Below are 19,157 nucleotides of genomic sequence, written 5' to 3'. Positions count from 1 at the left end.
GATGAGCAGAGGGCTGGAGCTGCTCTGCTCTGGAGACAGACTGAGAGAGTTGGGGCTGTGCAGTTTGGAGAAGAGAAGGCTCTGAGGAGACCTTCTTGTGGCCTTCCAGGATCTGAAGAGGGCTCCAAGAAAGCTGGGGAGGGACTTTTGAGGGTGCCAGGGAGTGATAGGAGTGGGGGGAATGGAGCAAAACTAGAAGTGGGTAGATTCAGATTGGATGTTAGGAAGAAGTTCTTCCCCATGAGGGTGGTGAGACACTGGCAGAGGTTGCCCAGGGAGGTGGTGGAAGCTTCATCATGATGTCAAAAAGAAAAAAAAGCTGAAGGCATCTTCTATGAAGTTTTCTGCAACTCCAGCACAGGAGGTTCCACCTCAACATGAGGAGGAACTTCTTCACTGTGAGGGTCCCAGAGCACTGGAGCAGGCTCCTCAGAGAGGTTGTGGAGTCTTCTTCTCTGGAGACTTTCCAGCCCCATCTGGATGTGTTCCTGTGTGACCTGTGCTGGATTCTGTGGTCCTGCTCTGGTCCCCAGTGTGGAGTCTCCTTCTTTGGAGACTTTCAAGTCCTGTCTGGGTTTGGTCCTGCCTGACCTGCTCTAGATTCTATGGTCCTGCTCTGGCAGGGAGGTTGGACTCGAAGCTCCCCAGAGGTCCCTTCCACCCCCTAACATCCTGTGATTCTCTGCTTCCTTATGTCCTGCAGTGACTTGGCTGTTTGAAGGGAAGGGGAAGAGAGGGCAAAGGTAAAACCTGCTTATGGAAGAGCAGAGGTGCAAGGAAACAGTGAGCAGTCAAGCCACTACAAGTTAGAGGTGGCAACACCTACTAAACCTTCCCACCTGTGGATACTGTTCCTTCCTGTTAACAACCTGTCCTAGGGCAAGTGAGAGGGACTGAGGACTGCTGCCCTGGCATTCAGACTGGTGTTAGCTGATTGACAAAGAGAAGAGCACACATCCAAAAAAGGCCTGTGTGCAGTTAGCCAATGTTGTGAATTGGTAGTTTGGGATCCTTTTCTTCATCAACTGGGTGAAAAGTGAGGTTGAGGCTATGTGGGGCCTCTGCTGGTTTTAGCAGCTGATATCCTCTTGTACTCTGAAGCCACACAGCTCTGCATTTGGTGTGTGCAAGGATGGATAGTGATGTGTGTGTGTGCATGCAGCAGCTCCTTTGAAGTGCAAAAGCAAGGGGTGGGTGGTTGGCTTAGTTGGTTGTTTGTTTTGGGTTGTTTGGGATTTTTTTGTTTGTTTGGGGTTTGTTTTGGTGTGTGCCAAAGATTGAAATGTAGTAAGAGGAGAAAGGTTTCAAACCATTTTGTCTTTTCCTTAAAATGTGAGCTCACAGGCATGCTGAGCTATCACAGTGTCACAGAACATTAGAGGTTAGAAGGGACCTCCAGAGATCATCCAGTCCAATCCCCCTGCCAGAGCAGGACCACCTAGGGCAGGTCATATAGGAATGCATCCAGGTGGGGTTGGAAAGTCTCCAGAGAAGGAGACTCCACAACCTCTCTGGGCAGCCTGCTCCAGGGCTCTGTCACCCTCACTGGAAAGAAGTTTCTCCTCATGTTGAGCTGAAACCTTCTCTGATCAAGTTTGTCTCCATTGTTCCTTGGTTTATTGCTGTGCACCACCCAAAAGAGCCTGGCCCCCTCCACTTGACCCCCACCCCTCAGCGATTGATAGACATTGATAAGATCCCGCTCAGCCGTCTCTTCTCCAGACTAAACAGCCCCAGGGCTCTCAGGCTCTCTTCCCAGGGGAGATGCTCAAGTCCCCTAAGCATCCTCCTGGCTCTCCCTTGGACTCTCTGCAGCAGGTCTCTGTCTCTCTTGAACTGGGGAGCCCACACTGGACACAGGATTGCAGCTGTGGTCTCAGCAGGGCAGAGCAGAGGGAGAAGCTCTGTTTGTGTAGAGGGAAAAGTGAAACTCTCTTAGTTTTTGTTTTATGTAATTTCTGAATGTGGGACTGCAGTGGTGCACCACTCACATTAAAATAGATGTTGCTGTCAGGATTGCTGCTGAGGAGAAGTAAGGGAGCTGGAATTGCCATGTAAGAGATGGTTTTGGGGCTTCTTTGCTGGCAAAATGGCTCAATGCCTGTGGGCTCTTCCCATTCATTTCCTATGTGCTACAACGAGTCCAAGGTCTTTTTTGGGTTGGCTTCTGCCAAGCCACTGCTGCTCTGTGGTGAGGGAGCTGCTGTGTGTGGAGGGAAGAGGATGAAGGAAAGCTGGAATTCTTGGGAGGACAGGCTAGGAGGCATGGGTAGCCCTCTTGCCAGGGCTGAGGTGGTGTCTGCTGTTGGAGTCCACAGCCAGACTAAGGGCTGTGGTTGATACTTTGCCCTATACCATTTTTCTTCCTCTTAGACATGTTTTCTCCCTTAGACATGATCTTTAATGATTATTGGTGGTGTTTTCTCCCTTAGACATTCTCCAATGATTATTGGTGGTGTTTCCTCCCTTATATGTTATCTCCAATGATTATTGGTGGTGTTTTCTCCCTTAGATGTTATCTCCAATGATTATTGGTGGTGTTTTCTCCCTTAGATGTTATCTCCAATGATTGTTGGTGGTGTTTTCTCCCTTAGATGTTATCTCCAATGATTGTTGGTGGTGTTTTCTCCCTTATATGTTATCTCCAATGATTATTGGTGGTGTTTTCTCCCTTATATGTTATCTCCAATGATTATTGGTGGTGTTTTCTCCCTTAGATGTTATCTCCAATGATTATTGGTGGTGTTTTCTCCCTTAGATGTTATCTCCAATGATTGTTGGTGGTGTTTTCTCCCTTAGATATTATCTCCAATGATTATTGGTGGTGTTTTCTCCCTTAGATGTTATCTCCAATGATTATTGGTGGTGTTTTCTCCCTTAGATATTATCTCCAATGATTATTGGTGGTGTTTTCTCCCTTAGATGTTATCTCCAATGATTGTTGGTGGTGTTTTCTCCCTTAGATATTATCTCCAATGATTGTTGGTGGTGTTTTCTCCCTTAGATATTATCTCCAATGATTGTTGGTGGTGTTTTCTCCCTTAGATATTATCTCCAATGATTGTTGGTGGTGTTTTCTCCCTTAGATATTATCTCCAATGATTGTTGGTGGTGTTTTCTCCCTTAGATATTATCTCCAATGATTATTGGTGGTGTTTTCTCCCTTAGATATTATCTCCAATGATTATTGGTGGTGTTTTCTCCATTAGATATTATCTCCAATGATTGTTGGTGGTGTTTTCTCCCTTAGATATTATCTCCAATGATTGTTGGTGGTGTTTTCTCCCTTAGATATTATCTCCAATGATTGTTGGTGGTGTTTTCTCCCTTAGATATTATCTTCAATGATTGTTGGTGGTGTATTCTCCCTTGGACATGATCTTTAATGATTGTTGGTGTGCTGTGTATGGCTGTGGTGGGTTGGAAATTCCCCCCAAGGTTAACTTTGCCAGACTTTACCTTTAAAGGCATAGCCCTAAAACCAGTGCAATGGCTTAGGTTGTACCTTTATAAATCAGTCTGGAAGCCTCTTTACAGTTATGGGGAGAAGAAGGATAGAAATGGAAAAATAGAGGAACAAGGACAGCCTTGTGGAGAGAGGTGAGTTCAGGGTTTCCTGTCAGTGTTACAAAACAGTTGGTTAATCAAAAGGGTTTTTGGATCTAAGGTAATTTTTATTCCTAGCTGGTTTGGAGAAAAGCTTTGGCTTGTTTGTAGGGCTTCACCACAGCCCCTTTTTATAGCTGGTTGTGTCAGTGGTTTCCTCTGCAAAGCCTGCATTAGGGTTCTTATAAGCCAGCTGTATGAATTTGATCTGGACTTCAGTGTGGACATTCTTGATTTGGAAGTGAGTAGGGAGGCTGCCTGGCTAATCTGTTGGCTATGTGAATAGTGTGGCTGTAGTAAAGGCTGTGAGGAATATGATACAGCTCTTGCTTTCCATTGAGCACAGGGGAAGCTTATTTGCCACAAAGAGCAGGTGTTCCCAGAGCTCTTTTTATTTTATTTATTTATTTTTGTTTCCAATGCAGAAGTGGTAAGCTAGACCCTGTGTCCCAAACCTGTCAGGAGTCTGGAGTGTAAAGTGTGCTGGAGGCAGTGCAGAGGAGGGCAAGGAAGCTGTGAAGGGCCTGGAGAATAAATCTGATGGAGAGAGACTGAAGGAGCTGGGGATGGTTAGTGTGGAAAAGAGGAGGCTGAGGAGAGACCTCATTGCTGTCTACAACTACCTGAAAGGAGGTTGTGGAGAGGTTGGTGCTGGTCTCTTCTCACAGGTAATTAGTGGTAGAACAAGAGGGAATTACCTCAAGCTGTAGGTTTAAACTGGACATGAGGAAGAATTTTTTCCCATCAAGAGTGGTCAGGCATTGGAATGTGCTGCCCAGGGAGGTGGTGGAGTCCCCAAGCCTGGCTGTGTTTGAAGGTGGTTTGGATGTGGTGCTTGGGGCTATGGTTTAGGAGTGAGCCTTGTAGAGCAGGGTTAATGGTTGGACTTGGTGATGCTGAGGGGCTTTTCCATCCTGAATGATGCTGAGATGCTGAGATTTGGTTTTGCTTCCTTCCCAGGAGGGAAGGATGAGAGGAAAGGCTTTAGTGAGCTGCACCATTAGGTAAGAGCAGAGCAATACTCTGTTTGTGCTCTTGGTGTTCAGGTGTCACAGCTGAGTATGCTGACCTGCTGTGGATGGTGTGGGGCTGGGGCCACCCCTCAGGATTCACCTTGGATGTGCACAATTCATGTGAAGGAGCTGGTGCCACTGCAGAATCATCATGGAATCATAGAATTGTCAGGGTTGGAAGGGACCTCAAGGATCATCTAGTTCCAACCCTCCCCTTGGGCTTTGGGGCAAGATTGTGTGTCCTCCAAAAATGCAGTAAGGGCTCTTGTCTTGCAGTGACTCACCAGGGGGCTTCCAGTGTACTTTGAGCTCTTGTTTGAGAGCAGGTTGTTAACGTGCTGATTGTTGGTGCAAAGTGTACTTTGGTCAGGTGAAATGAGGCTAGGGATAGACTGGGTAGTGGCAGGTGATGAGTGTAAATATTGGAACAGTTTATTGCAGCAGGGAGGTAGAGCCCCTGTGGTTTGGATGTCTGTGTGAAAAGGCAGTGCTCTGTGATTAGAGAGGTGGTCTGCTTGTTCTGGGATTCTGCAAAGGTTGGGGTTTTTTACCTATTTAAAACATTCTTTTATAGGGAAGGATGTAGACTGACTTCTGCTTCCAATATGCAGTACCTGAAGAGATCCTACAGGAAGGCTGGAAAGGGACTACTCACAAGGGTTTATAGTGATAGGACAAGAGGGAATGGTTTGAAGCTGAGAAAGAGTAGGCTCAGACTGGATTTTAGGAAGAAACTCTGCAGTATGAGAGTGGATGATCAGAGGGCAGGAGCACCTCTCCTGTGAGGACAGACTGAGAGAGTTGGGGCTGTTCAGTCTGGAGAAGAGAAGGCTCCGAGGAGACCTTCTTGTGGCCTTGCAGTATCTGGAGGGGGCTCCAAGAAAGCTGGGGAGGGACTTTTGAGGGTGTCAGGGAGTGATAGGAATGGGGGCAATGGAATAAAGCTGGAAGTGGAGAGATTCAGACTGGACATGTGGAAGAAGTTCTTCCCCATGAGAGTGGTGAGAGCCTGGAATGGGTTGTCCAGGGAGGTGGTTGAGGCCCCATCCCTGGAGGTGTTTGCAGGCCAGGCTGGATGTGGCTGTGGCCAGCCTGATCTGGTGTGAGGTGTCCCTGCCCATGGCAGGGGGGTTGGAACTGGCTGATCCTTGAGGTCCCTTCCAACCCTGACTGATTCTATGATGAGACTCTGTTATAGGATGTCCAGGGAGGCTGTGGATGCCTCCTCTCTGGGGGTGTTCAAGGCCAGGTTGGATGAGGCTCTTGAGCAGCTGAGTCTAGTTGAGAGGTGTCCCTGCCTGTGGCAGAGAGGTTAGAACTGGATGATCCTTGAGGTCCCTTCCAACCCTAACAATTCCATGATTCTTTGTCTTTAAACTGAATTACTGTAGCCAACCTAAAATATTAGAGGGGTAAAAGTCAAGCTGGAGGGATGTCAGCCTATTGGGAGCAATGAATTGTCTGCAGCTTTCTGCATAGAACACTGAAGGATGTTTGTGTGATGGGGGTGATGTTATTTACTGTAAGGCTATGAAGGAGCTTATTTGGGACAGTGGTTGTGGTGCACTCTCACCCAAGCTGGTTGCAGCTGGCATCTGATTCAAGGCAGGCAGTGTGGAAAAGATAAAAGGCAGCTTCCAAGGTCCTGCAGCTGGGTCAGGGCAATCCCAGGCACTGATATAAGCTGGGCAGGGACTGGCTGGAGAGCAGCCCTGAAGAAAAGGCCTTGGGGGTGCTGGGGGATGAGAAGCTCAACAGGAGCCAGCAGTGAGCACTTGCAGCCCAGAGAGCCAAGCAGAGCCTGGGCTGCTGCAAGAGAAGTGTGGCCAGCAGGGCCAGGGAGGGGATTCTCCCCCTCTGCTCCACTCTGCTGAGACCACACCTGGAGCTCTGTGTCCAGTTCTGGAGCCTCTGTTCCAAGAAGGATCTGGAGGTGCTGGAAGGTGTCCAGAGAAGGGCCATGAGGATGAGCAGAGGGCTGGAGCTGCTCTGCTCTGGAGACAGACTGAGAGAGTTGGGGCTGTTCAGTCTGGAGAGGAGAAGGCTCCCAGGAGACCTTCTTGTGGCCTTCCAGGATCTGAAGGGGGCTCCAAGAAAGCTGGGGAGGGACTGTAGGAGTGATTTACCTCAGCAGGTGCCTGATCATGAAATGTCTCTGCTGCTTGCCTCCCCCTCTGTTTCCAAATGAGCTTCCCAGAGTGCAGAGGCATGAAACTACGTAGGAGGAAACATTTCTGGTTCAGCAGATTTGTAGCTTGTAAGTGTGCTGTGTAACATCAAAAAGAAGTGTGAGTGTGTGTCCCTTTTTCTTTTCCTGTAGGTATAATTCATGCTTGATTTAAAAAACTTGCCTTGTATTGTAAATACAGAACTAGTAGAGCTCCATCAGGGATTGGAAGAATAGTTATCCTGCTTAGAAGTCAGTTTGGCAGGTAGCCAGGTTTTGAATTTTAATGCTGTACTCCTCTCTGCATAGGTATTGTTGCAGTGGTTCCATTAGTTTGCATATGTTCATTAACTAAAGCTATCTTTTAAGGCTGAGCTTTTTTTGCTGTTATAAATGAAGTGTTAGGGGGAGTTGGTTGGTTTGGTTTGCTTTTTACTTTTGCCCATCAGGCTGAAACAAGGAGATTACACTTGCTGGCCAATAATGTTTATCCAGTTGGTATTATTTCCACAGAATCATTGAGACTGGAACAGACCTCTGAGATCATCCAGCCCAGCCTATGACCTAACACCACCACACTGACCAGACCATGGCACCAAGTGCCACATCCAAGCTTGCCTTAAACACCTCCAGGGATGGTGACTCCACCACCTCCCTGGGCAGTTCATTCCAGTCTCTAATCTCCCTTTCCATCAGGAAGTGCTTCCTAACATCCAACCTAACCCTCCCCTGGCACAGCTTCAGGCCATGCCCTCTTGCCCTGGCACAAGTTGCCTGGGAGCAGAGCCTGACCCCCACCTGACTACAGCTTCCCTTCAGGTGGTTGTAGAGAGTGATAAGGTCCCCCCTGAGTCTCCTCTTCTGCAGGCTGAACACCCCCAGCTCCCTCAGCCTCTCCTCATCAGCCTTTCCCTCTCCAGTCCCTTCCCCAGTCTGGTTGCTCTCCTCTGGACCTGCTCCAGCACCTCAAGATCTCTCTTGCAGTGTTGCTCAGAGCTGCACACAGTGCTGGAGGTGAGACCTCAGCAATGCTGAGCACAGGGCAGAATTCCATCCCTGCTCCTGCTGCCCACACCATTCCTGATCCAGGCCAGGATGCCCTTGGCCTTCCATGCCCCCTGGGCACACTGCTGGCTCCTGTCCAGCTGCTGTCCCCCAGCACTGCCAGGTCCCTCTCTGCCAGGCTGCTCTCCAGCCACTCACCCCCAGTCTGTAGCTCTGCATGGGGTTGGTGTGACTAAAGTGCAGGACCAGCCCTTGGCTTTGTTAAACCTGATTCTGTTGGCCTCAGCCCAGCCTGCCCAGGTCTCTCTGGAGAGTCTTCCTACCCTCCAGCAGATTGACTTTCCCCCCAGCTTGGTGTCAGCTGTGAATGTACTAATGGTAGACTCAATGTCCTCATCCAAGTCATCAGTGAGGATGTTGAATGGACCTGGGCCCAGTACTGGTCCCTGGGGCACACCACTGCTCACCAGACACCAACTGGAGGCAGTGCTGGGGTACACCAGAATCTTTTCCAAGGTGTGCTCTGCTGAATCCATGAACCCAGGAGTTTCTATAGCATATAAACTTTCACCAGTTGTCCTAGAATCCACTATCCTAACCCTGCCTATACCTAATGCTCATACAGTAGCTATGGATAATATAACTCCAGGGTCACTTGGCTTTATTTGTTGTCCATGGCCCTCCAAATGGCTGGTGATTGCATCTTCTCTGGTGCTTATATCTTCTCAGGCACCTTCAGACGTGTGCCCCCCACGTCACTTATCAGATTCTCAGCTTCATCTGACTCTTTGTTTGTCAAGCAAAAGCAGTATCATCCAGCAGCCAGCTCCACAAGTTTTGCCAGGGGCTGAGCAAAGAGTTCTTACTTGCTCAGTGTGGTGGTGTTAGGTCATAGGATGGATTGGATGATCTCAGAGCTCTATTCCAGCCTCAATAATTCTATGAGAAGAATACCAATTGGATAAACATTACTGGCCAGCAAGTGTAACCTCCTTGTTCCAGCCTGATGGGCAAAAGTCATAGAATCATAGAATCAGTCAGGGTTGGAAGGGACCACAAGGATCAGCCAGTTCCAAGACCCCTGCCATGGGCAGGGACACCTCACACTACAGCAGGCTGGCCAGAGCCTCATCCAGCCTGGCCTTAAACACCTCCAGGGATGGAGCCTCAACCACCTCCCTGGACAACCCATTCCAGGCTCTCACCACTCTCATGGGGAAGAACTTCTTCCTCATGTCCAGCCAAGTAAAAACTTCTATTTAAAAAAAAAAAAAAATCACTTACCTCCACAAAACTATTTGGAATCACATTTACAAAACTGCAGCAGTTCTCTGGGAAAAAAAGCAAACAACACTCTTGTGGGTTGAGTTGAATCTGCTGCTGTTATCCACACTGTGCTCTTTTCATGCCAGCTTCAAAGAATGAAAGTCCTGGCTGGAGCAAAGTACTGAGGGGCTTTGAAGTTCAGAATTGAAACATGGGAGGCTTCCTGCTCTGGTTGCTGCTTCTGGGCTGTCAGGTGTGGGCTCTTTTCTGCTGGGATAGGTGGGAGTGGGTTGGCCTCAGTGGTTTTGGTTTTCTCTTTTTTTTTTTTTTTTTTTTTTTTTGTTTTTTTTTGTTTTTTTTTTCCTCCCATGTATTTCACTGTGCTGCTTCTGCAAATAGGCTAAGATAAGGTAATCATTGTATTATGGGATTAATTAGATTATTAGCTAAGGTAATTATGCATTGTGATTGTGGTAGCTTAGCTAATATTAAACTCTCATCTTTTTATCTCAACCTTGTGTGTTACCTTCCCCCCTCCCTTTTGTGTGGGGGAGCAGGCAGAGGTTAGAGCTTGTGCTAAGCCATTACAAATACCAACAGGTTTGAAGTTTCCCTCTTTGGAGTCTTTTGGTGTTGAAGCTTAGGTAATATTGTAGTTCACTGATGACTGATGCCAGATAATTTTACTAAGCTGAGATTACATTTGCAGTTGAAGAACAACATCATTCATCCAGGAGAAAAGAAAACAAAAACATCCTTCTGCTGTGTTCAGTGTAGATGTTTATTTTTATATTCTTGCTCTTATAATTAAAATCTTCCTGCATCTGTAGTAAAATTCTGCCCTTGCAGCTTCAGTTCCACTTCATTAGGAGTAGTTCACAAGCCAAAGATGCTGGCTGGTACTCTCAGGGAAGACTTTTGCTCTGGATGAGATTTCCTGGAAGTCTCATCCTCACCTGTCTTGGTTAGATCTCATATCTGAAATCACAGGAAACATCCAGTTGGAAGAGACCTCCAAGCTCACCCAGTCCAACCTTCCACCCAGCACTGCAGGGTCAGCACTAAACCATGTCCCTAAGCACCAGCTCCACACACTGCTGAAACACCTCCAGGGATGGGGACTCCAGCACTGCCCTGGGCAGACCATTCCAATGGCTGTCTCCCATATGTTGCTTGCAAAGAGTTTTTCACCCCCAGCAGGAAACAGTTTAAAGAGTGAACTCTACAAAGTCAGGTGATTCATTGTGAGTTGTGGTGTGTTGGCTACCAGAATCAATGGAAAATGTTTGTGATTTGGTGGATTTTTTTTTTTGGGGGGGAATGGGGGGGTATTATTGTTTTGTTTTGTTGTTAGGGTGTCAGGGAGTGATAGGACTGGAGGCAATGGAACAAAACTAGAAATGGGTAGATTCAGATTGGATGTTAGGAAGAAATTCTTCCCCATGAGGGTGGTGAGAGACTGGCAGAGGTTGCCCAGGGAGGTGGTGGAAGCCTCATCCCTGGAGGTTTTTGCAGCCAGGCTGGATGTGGCTGTGAGCAACCTGCTGTAGTGTGAGGTGTCCCTGCCCATGGCAGGGGGGTTGGAAGTGGCTGAGCCTTGAGGTCCCTTCCAACCCTGGCAATACTATGATTCTATAATCTCTGTTTTGACTACTGTATGAGGTACAGGGAAGGAGAAGGGGGTGGGGAAAAGGAAGGTTGTGAGCAGCGCCCCCCCGGGCTGCCCAGAGGCATCTGGGAACAATTCAAGGAGGGGTGGGGGTCCTTGTGTTGCTTCTTACTTGTAAATCTATGTAAACATATTTGGTATCTATTCATTGCATTTGATATTTCTGGGTTTTGCTTGCTTTGCAAATGCAGCTTCATTCTGCTTTTCAAACCAGCTGAGCTACTCTTGGTGACTTAGTTTTGGGGGTGATTCTCTGAAATTTGGTTGGGGGGTGTAGTCTCAAACCCCCCCACACCTACTTTCAAAGTCTTCCTGCTGGACATTTGTGGATTGCTTTTTCTTCATCACAATTACAACTTGGGAGCATCATGGACATGCATGTCTGTTCAGAGAAAGCTTGATTTTATTCACTGGAGGAGTCCAATCACTGAACACAGTGATCCACTTGACCTTTAGCTTTTAGTGCCCTTAATGTTCCTTTCCCTTTTCCAAGCTTGCTGGCAAATGTCAGCATGCTGTCAGAACCCATTTTTAGGGATCTGTTTATGGCAGGTTCCACCCCTTAGCCAAAGGTTTGAGGAACTTCCCTATTAATAGCTATGCTGGGCATAGCTTTCCATATGCTTGTGGGATTCCCTGGTGTGTGTGCTTTATAGTAAGAAGGTCTCTTAGCTCAGAATTTGAGTATCAGCACCAAAATTTTGGAGGGATTTTGGCTTTGCTTTGGAGGAGAAGGCTGCACTCTACAGGTAGCAATTCTGAACCAATTTAGCTAATCAAGAAGCTTTGCTGAAATTAGTGCCACCTCCTTTTTCCTCTCTCTTCTACTTTTCTTCTTCACATGGGACTTGCTCTGCTTTCTCTCGTTAGCACCCTTCAGTTTCAATTCTGAGAAACTCAGCAATCTGAGTTTCTCCCCCCAGGATGGGGAGTTACCTCCAGGATAAATTGCCAGACTAGCTCAGAAAAGGCTTGGAAGCAGAATGAAGCTGTATTTACAAAAGAGTGAGCTGAATATGAAATTATCTAAGGTGATAAGACATCTACAGACTATATTTACATATATTTGACAGGCAGAAGTACCCCTCTGGGCTCAGAAAATATTTGGAATGCAGAATGGAGCTGTGTTTACAACAAGTGAGCTAAATCTGAATGAAATGAAACAAGGTGATAAGACATACACAAAATGTATTTACATAGGGCCATGATGATGACCAGAGGGCTGGAGCATCTCTCCTATGAGCACAGGCTGAAAGAGTTGGCCTCATGAGAACTCTGATACAGGCTGGGCAGGGACTGGCTGGAGAGCAGCCCTGAAGAAAAGGCCTTGGGGGTGCTGGGGGGATGAGAAGCTCAACAGGAGCCAGCAGTGAGCACTTACAGCCCAGAGAGCCAAGCAGAGCCTGGGCTGCAGCAAGAGAAGTGTGGCCAGCAGGGCCAGGGAGGGGATTCTCCCCCTCTGCTCCACTCTGCTGAGACCACACCTGGAGCTACTGGATCCAGTTCTGGAGCCTCTATTACAAGGAGGATCTGGAGGTGCTGGAAGGTGTCCAGAGAAGGGCCATGAGGATGAGCAGAGGGCTGGAGCTGCTCTGCTCTGGAGACAGACTGAGAGAGTTGGGGCTGTTCAGTCTGGAGAGGAGAAGGCTCTGAGGAGACCTTCTTGTGGCCTTCCAGGATCTGAAGGGGGCTCCAAGAAATCTGGGGAGAGACTTTTGAGGGTGTCAGGGAGTGATAGGACTGGGGGGAATGGAGCAAAACTAGAAATGGGGAAATTCAGATTGGGTGTTAGGAAGAAATTCTTCCCCATGAGGGTGGTGAGACACTGGAAGAGGTTGCCCAGGGAGGTGGTGGAAGCCTCATCCCTGGAGGTTTTTGCAGCCAGGCTGGATGTGGCTGTGAGCAACCTGCTGTAGTGTGAGGTGTCCCTGCCCATGGCAGGGGGTTGGAACTGACTGAGCCTTGAGGTCCCTTCCAACCCTGACAATTCTATGATTCTGTAGTATTGAGGGACCAGCTGCCATTTGGAATCTGAAGAGCTGACAAGTTTTTCTACATCTCAGGCCTCCCCTTTCACCAGAAGAATGTGTTGACATATACTGAACACCAAATGGAAGGATTTTACTGTGGGGTTTTTTTATATGTTGGGGATTTTTTTTCTTTGCTACGGTTGCTAAAAATTGCTACTTGTGGAACATAGACTGATCTTGACTAATGCCAGCTGTGGTCCACTGAATGTGACATTTCCTGCTTTCAGCCTGTATGTTTTCAAGTGGTGTGCTTTTGGAGTGTTGAATTTGCATTTGTCTTTAGCATCAGGCAGTACATTTTCCTCAGTTGAAGTATTTGTCCTCAGATGCTGTCCAACATATATGTCATCATCTCTGAGGCTTTAGAAAGCCTTTAACCATATTGTACTTCTTTTGCCCAGGGAGGTGGTAGAAGCCCCAGCCTTGGAGGCTTTTAAGGCCAAGCTGGATCCTTGGGAAGAAATTCTTCCCCACGAGGGTGGTGAGACACTGGCAGAGGTTGCCCAGGGAGGTGGTGGAAGCCTCATCCCTGGAGGTTTTTGCAGCCAGGCTGGATGTGGCTGTGAGCAACCTGCTGTAGTGTGAGGTGTCCCTGGCCATGGCAGGGGGTTGGGACTGGCTGATCCTTGAGGTCCCTTCCAACCCTGACAATTCTGTGAGTCTGTGAAAATAGAAGAATGAACTAATAAATATTGCTTGGTACAGCAACTTTCACAAGGACATATTCACAAAGGAGAAAACATAGATAGCTAGATGTGTGTGTATATATGTGTGTGTATATATATATATATATATATACACACACACACATATATAAGGGGCCTCCAAAGCTCATCCAGTCCAATCCCTCTGCAGTCAGCAGGGACATCCCCAACTAGATCAGGTTGCCCAGGGCCTCATCCAGGCTCACCTTGAATATCTCCAGAGAAGGAGCCTCAACCACCTCCGCTGGAAACTTATTCCAGTGTTCCACCACCCTCATAGTGCAGAACTTGTTCCTCACATCCAATCTCAATCTGCTCTGCTCTAGTTTGAAGCCATTGTCCCTCATCCTGTCCCTGCAGCCCTTTGCAAACAGTCTCTCTGCAGCCTTCCTGGAGCCCCTTCAGGTCCTGGCAGGCTGCCCTTAGGTCTCCCTGGCGCCTTCTCTTCTGCAGGCTGAACACCCCCAGCTCCCTCAGCCTGTCCTCAGAGCAGAGCTGCTCCAACCCCCCGAGCATTTTCATGTCCCTCCTCTGGACCCTCTCCATCAGGTCCATGTCCTTCCTGTGCTGAGGGCTGCAGCCCTGCACACAGCACTGCAGGTGAGGTCTTGTGGGAGCAGAGGAAAGTGTCATATCCATATCTACCAGTTTCTCTGTATGAAGCTGCACTGTGAATAAAATGCTGTGGTGCTGTGTTCAGAGGATGTAAGGACAATCAGCCAGGTTTCTGAGCTGTCACTCTGCTGCTGTTTCAGCTGAACGACGGCGGGAAGGCAGCCCAGGCCAACGTGGGCATAGGCGACGTGGTCCTGACCATCGACGGGATAAGCACGGAGGGCATGACTCATCTAGAAGCACAGAACAAGATCAAGGCGTGCACAGGCAATCTGAACATGACCCTCCAAAGGTAAGAGACCTTTCCATTGAGTTATTTAAGGGAGTTAATCATCCTTGGCAGCATAAAAACCTGGAGGTGATGTGGTGAAGCACCTGGGGTCCGGTCGCCACGGTTGTGAGGTGTGCTGCTGGAGCCTGAGATGCATCTTGGGTTTTATGGCATTTAAAAGAAAACTTCACAGTGTGAATCAACAAAGATATTTTTAGGAGGTGGCTTGTGGCACCTGTTGTGTGCTGGATGGAGCCTAGCTTCCCTTCTTTTTGAGTTTCAGTTTTGTGAAGGTGTGGAATTAAAAACAGGTCCTCTGCAGGCTCTTCTCTCTCCCCCTCCCCAGCTGAGTAGGGCACTTGGGGTTTGGGTCATGTCCTACATCCCCCTGTTTCTTGACATACACAATGATGTTTCTGAAGAGTTTGCCCTGAGTTTTATGGATAAAAATACAGCTCCTCAGAGGCACAAAGAGAGGTTTCCTGAAGGGATAATACTGTTGCAGAATAGCAGCATCCCTTTGCTAATTACAGCATCTGCTGTAGAACCTTACAGAATCACACACAGAAAACATCCACTTGGAAGAGACCTCCAGGCTCACCCAGTGCAACCTTCCACCCAGCACTGCAGGGTCAGCACTAAACCAGGATGCCATTGGCTTTCTTGGCCACCTGGGCACTGCTGCCTCATAGTTAATCCACTGCCAACCAGAACCCCTCAGGTCCCTCTCTGAGTCTCAGCTTTCCAACCACACATCCCCAAGCCTGTAGCTCACCATGGGGTTGCTGTGACCCAGGCTCAGGACCTGGCACTTGGCCTTGTTAAACTTCATACAATTAGCCTTGGCCCTTGGGTCTAACCTGTCCAGGTCCTGCTGCAAAGCCTCCCGACCCTCAGGCAGATGGACAAAGCCACCCAGCTTGGTGCCATCTGCAGATTTACTGAGGGTGCACTCAATGCCCTCATCCAGATCATTGATAAAGATGTGTTTGCGAATCTTTGAGGAGGATTTGCCTTTGAAGCCATCACATAATGAGTATAATATTTTTTTTGTTGTTGTGCCAAATTACACAGTGGCAGAGTTCCTTGAGGAGTGTTGGTTGGGGGACATAAATGTTCTCTTTAAACAATTTGCTACTTTTTGGTAAATTCTTTTGCCCTTAATGAAAGGATCACCTCTCTCTGAGAGTTCATGAGTATAAGAATAAAAGAGATGATGTGGCTGTAGGTCTGAGAGATGTCCAGCTCTCCAGGGTGGTGGTACTTGTTTCCAGCCCTAGGGGATGTGTGGTTATCATAGAATCACAGAATTGTCAGGGTTGGAAGGGACCTCAAGGATCAGCCAGTTCCAACCCCCCTGCCATGGGCAGGGACACCTCACACTACAGCAGGTTGCTCACAGCCACATCCAGCCTGGCTGCAAAAACCTCCAGGGATGAGGCTTCCACCACCTCCCTGGGCAACCTCTGCCAGTGTCTCACCACCCTCATGGGGAAGAATTTCTTCCTAACATCCAATCTGAATCTCCCCATTTCTAGTTTTGCTCCATTCCCCCCATTCCTATCACTCCCTGACACCCTCAAAAGTCCCTCCCCAGCTTTCTTGTAGCTCCCTTCAGATACTGGAAGGCCACAAGAAGGTCTCCTCAGAGCCTTCTCTTCTCCAGACTGCACAACCCCAACTCTCTCAGTCTGTCTCCATAGAAGAGCAGCTCCAGCCCTCTGCTCATCCTGATGGCCCTTCTCTGGACACCTTCCAGCACCTCCAGATCCTTCTTGTAACAGAGGCTCCAGAACTGGACACAGAGCTCCAGGTGTGGTCTCAGCAGAGTGGAGCAGAGGGGGAGAATCCCCTCCCTGGCCCTGCTGGCCACACTTCTCTTGCTGCAGCCCAGGCTCTGCTTGGCTCTCTGGGCTGCAAGTGCTCACTGCTGGCTCCTGTTGAGCTTCTCCTCCCCCAGCACTCTCAAGGCCTTTTCTTCAGGGCTGCTCTCAGGTCCCTCCCTGCCCAGCCTATATCAGTGCTTGGATTGCAAATCTCATGAGGCCCAAGAACCAAATTGCTTTGGGGGAAGGAGGAAACGTTTTGAACGCAATTGGTAAAAAAAAAGAAATGAAAAAAGAAAAGGAGAACAGGTGTTCCTGTTCTTCTTGGACTAGATAATCTTTTGAGGTCCCTTCCAACCCCCTACCCAGCCTATATCAGTGCTTGGGATTGCCCTGACCCAGATGAAGGATCCTGCACTTTGTTTTGTTGAACCTCCTGAGGTTGTCATGGTCTCACCTCTGCAGCCTGTCCAGGTCCCTCTGGATGGATCCCTTCCCTCCAGCTGTCTGCTGCACCACACAGCTTGGTGTCATCAGCAAACTTGCTGAGGGTGCCTCAATACCATTGTCCATGGCACCAACAAAGATGTTAAACAAGCCTGGTCCCAGGACTGAGCCCTGAGGGACTCCCCTTGTCACTGGCTGTGTGAGTGCTTTTCTTTCTTAAGCTCAGCACTTTTTCCTGTGTCTTGTCTTAGTCTTCTGTAGTTTGGTGCTCAGCTGTCATTTGCTCAGTCTCTGAGGTAAGGAGTATTTTGTGGTGTGGTTCATGCCTAGGGCACCTTCTCATGTGAAACATGCTGTAAATGCAGCATGAAAAGTTTCTTGGTGGCAGGGGAGTACTATTGCAGGTGATCAGAAGAGTCACACACTGGCTGCTGGGTCAGTTGCTTTTCTGCCTAGCACGGAGGCAGCAGGCAGGTTGTGTAGAAATGCACTTTCCAGGAGCCCACTGAGTCACTCCAGCAGGCAGCTGGGGTTGTGAGGCTTTGACACACTTACTTATGTGGCTGGGAATGGATGGGCAGGGTTAATGGCAGGTACAGGAAAGCAATAGCAGGTGTGTCTCTGTCAGGCAATAACTTGTCTGAGGCTGCTTCTTGTTGGCTGCAGGGATGAGTAGCTTGAGAATGGAATTAATCATGAGTTAGACCAGTTCCCTCCTGCTCTCACCCTTCCTAGCTAGTGAGGCATCTGACTCACCAGGGTCAGCTACCTGACAGCTGAAGGCTAAGATAGGATCAGACTAGCAGACATCAAAGGAATAGCTTCTGTCCCAGCATCTGGGGGTGGGACAGATGTCCTCTCTTGTGGCTCTGCTCATCTGTGGTCTCCTGGTCTCAGCTGTTTGGAATTCTTCCCAGATCTCATGAATCCCAAGCCACAGATGGTATCACAGTACATTAGAGGTTGGAAGGGACCTCCAGAGACCATCCAGTCCAGACCCCCTGCCAAAGCAGGGGAGTCTGCACAGGAATGCATCCAGGTGGGGTTGGAAAGTCTCCAGAGAAGGAGATTCCACAACCTCTCTGGGCAGCCTGCTCCAGGGCTCTGTCACCCTCACTGCAAAGAACTTTCTCCTCATGTTGAGCTGAAACCTTCTCTGGTCAAGTTTGTCTCCATTGTCCCTTGGCTTATCACTGTGTACCACCCAAAAGAGCCTGGCCCCCTCCCCTTGACCCCCACCCCTTAGCTATTGATAGACATTGATCAGATCCCTCTCAGCCTTCTCTTCTCCACACTAAACAACCCCAGGGCTCTCAGGCTCTCTTCCCAGGGGAGATGCTCAAGTCCCCTAAGCATCCTCCTGGCTCTCCCTTGGACTCTCTCCAGCAGGTCTCTGCCTCTCTTGAACTGGGGAGCCCCAAACTGGACACAGGATTGCAGCTGTGGTCTCAGCAGGGCAGAGCAGAGGGGGAGCAGAACCTCCCTAGCCCTGCTGGCCACACTTTTCCTGCTGCCCCCCAGGATCCCATTGGCTCTCTTGGCCACAAGGGCACATTGCTGTCCCATGCAGAACTTGCTGCCCACCAGCTCTCCAACGTCTTAGTACTGTCTTAGTTCTGGCTCCTCTGCTTGTGAAAACTTCTTTGCTCTGATTGCTGTTTAGGAAGTGATTTGCTTGGATTGTTTATTTGTTCTTTATAGCCTGGGTGGAAGTGCTTCTTGAGAGTCAGATTGGCTCATGCCAACTGCAGATGCTGGCTGCCCATGGGAAGGACAGCTTGAAGAGTATGAACAGGGTGGCAAGATAAGCCATTACAAAACTGAGGGAATCTCCATGATTCTATTCTTATGTTCCTTCCTCTTCTCCCAGCATAAAACCAAATTAACTAAAACATTTTGAGCTCTTGTTGTTCAGATGAAGGATTGAAGAGATGCTGTCAATGTGAAACAACCTTGGTGCTATAGATAGGAATGTCTAAGACATGTCTCACTTTGGTTTTTACCCAGGGAGGTGGTGGAGTCCCCAAGCCTGGCTGTGTTTGAAGGTGGTTTGGATGTGGTGCTTGGGTCTCTGGTTTAGGGGTGACCCTTGTAGAGTAGGGTTCTGGGTTGGACTTGGTGATGCTGAGGATCTTTTCCTGAATGATTGTGTGTCAGAGGCAGGGCTGGCTGTGTTGTTAGGGAGTGACTAACCAAAATAAATGGTAGTCATTTGAAAAGGAAAGGAGGTCTTGCTTTGGCTGTTTGCAGGGGCTTTTGTGTGTGTGTGTGGTGAAGATCCAGATGATAGTTGGTTAGGAAAGTGGTGGTGTACCCTATGGGTTAGACACCCACTGAACCCAAGTTTGGCTCCAGCTGAGGTTGATGGCTTGCAGCATTGCAGCTTGCTGGCTGCAGTGGCAGCTTGCCTTTTAAAAGCCATCAAGGAGACTCACTCTGAGTCTGCATGGCAAAGAGAGGAAACTTCATCATCAGCTTCCTTATTATGAATATTTGGAGTTGATAAGCTTTTGTACTGCTGGTTAGGTTTTCACTTCC

The 19,157-nt window shown here is 48.5% G+C and overlaps 1 protein-coding gene across 2 annotated transcripts in view; it reads left to right on the top strand.

Annotated features, from left to right (window-relative positions):
• Positions 1 to 19,157, top strand: part of PDLIM5 (PDZ and LIM domain 5) — a 188,203-nt gene that overhangs the window by 46,764 nt on the left and 122,282 nt on the right. For both annotated transcript variants that reach the window (XM_054383212.1, XM_054383211.1), the window contains exon 3: positions 14,216 to 14,367. In XM_054383212.1, the coding sequence (XP_054239187.1) occupies positions 14,216 to 14,367 (152 nt within the window). The remainder of the gene's footprint in view (positions 1 to 14,215; positions 14,368 to 19,157) is intronic.

This window comes from Indicator indicator, chromosome 8, assembly GCF_027791375.1.
Source record: "Indicator indicator isolate 239-I01 chromosome 8, UM_Iind_1.1, whole genome shotgun sequence".
Taxonomy (NCBI): domain Eukaryota; kingdom Metazoa; phylum Chordata; class Aves; order Piciformes; family Indicatoridae; genus Indicator; species Indicator indicator.
The sequence above is the reverse complement of the archived record's forward strand: the minus strand, read 5'-3'. Positions and strand labels throughout refer to the sequence as shown.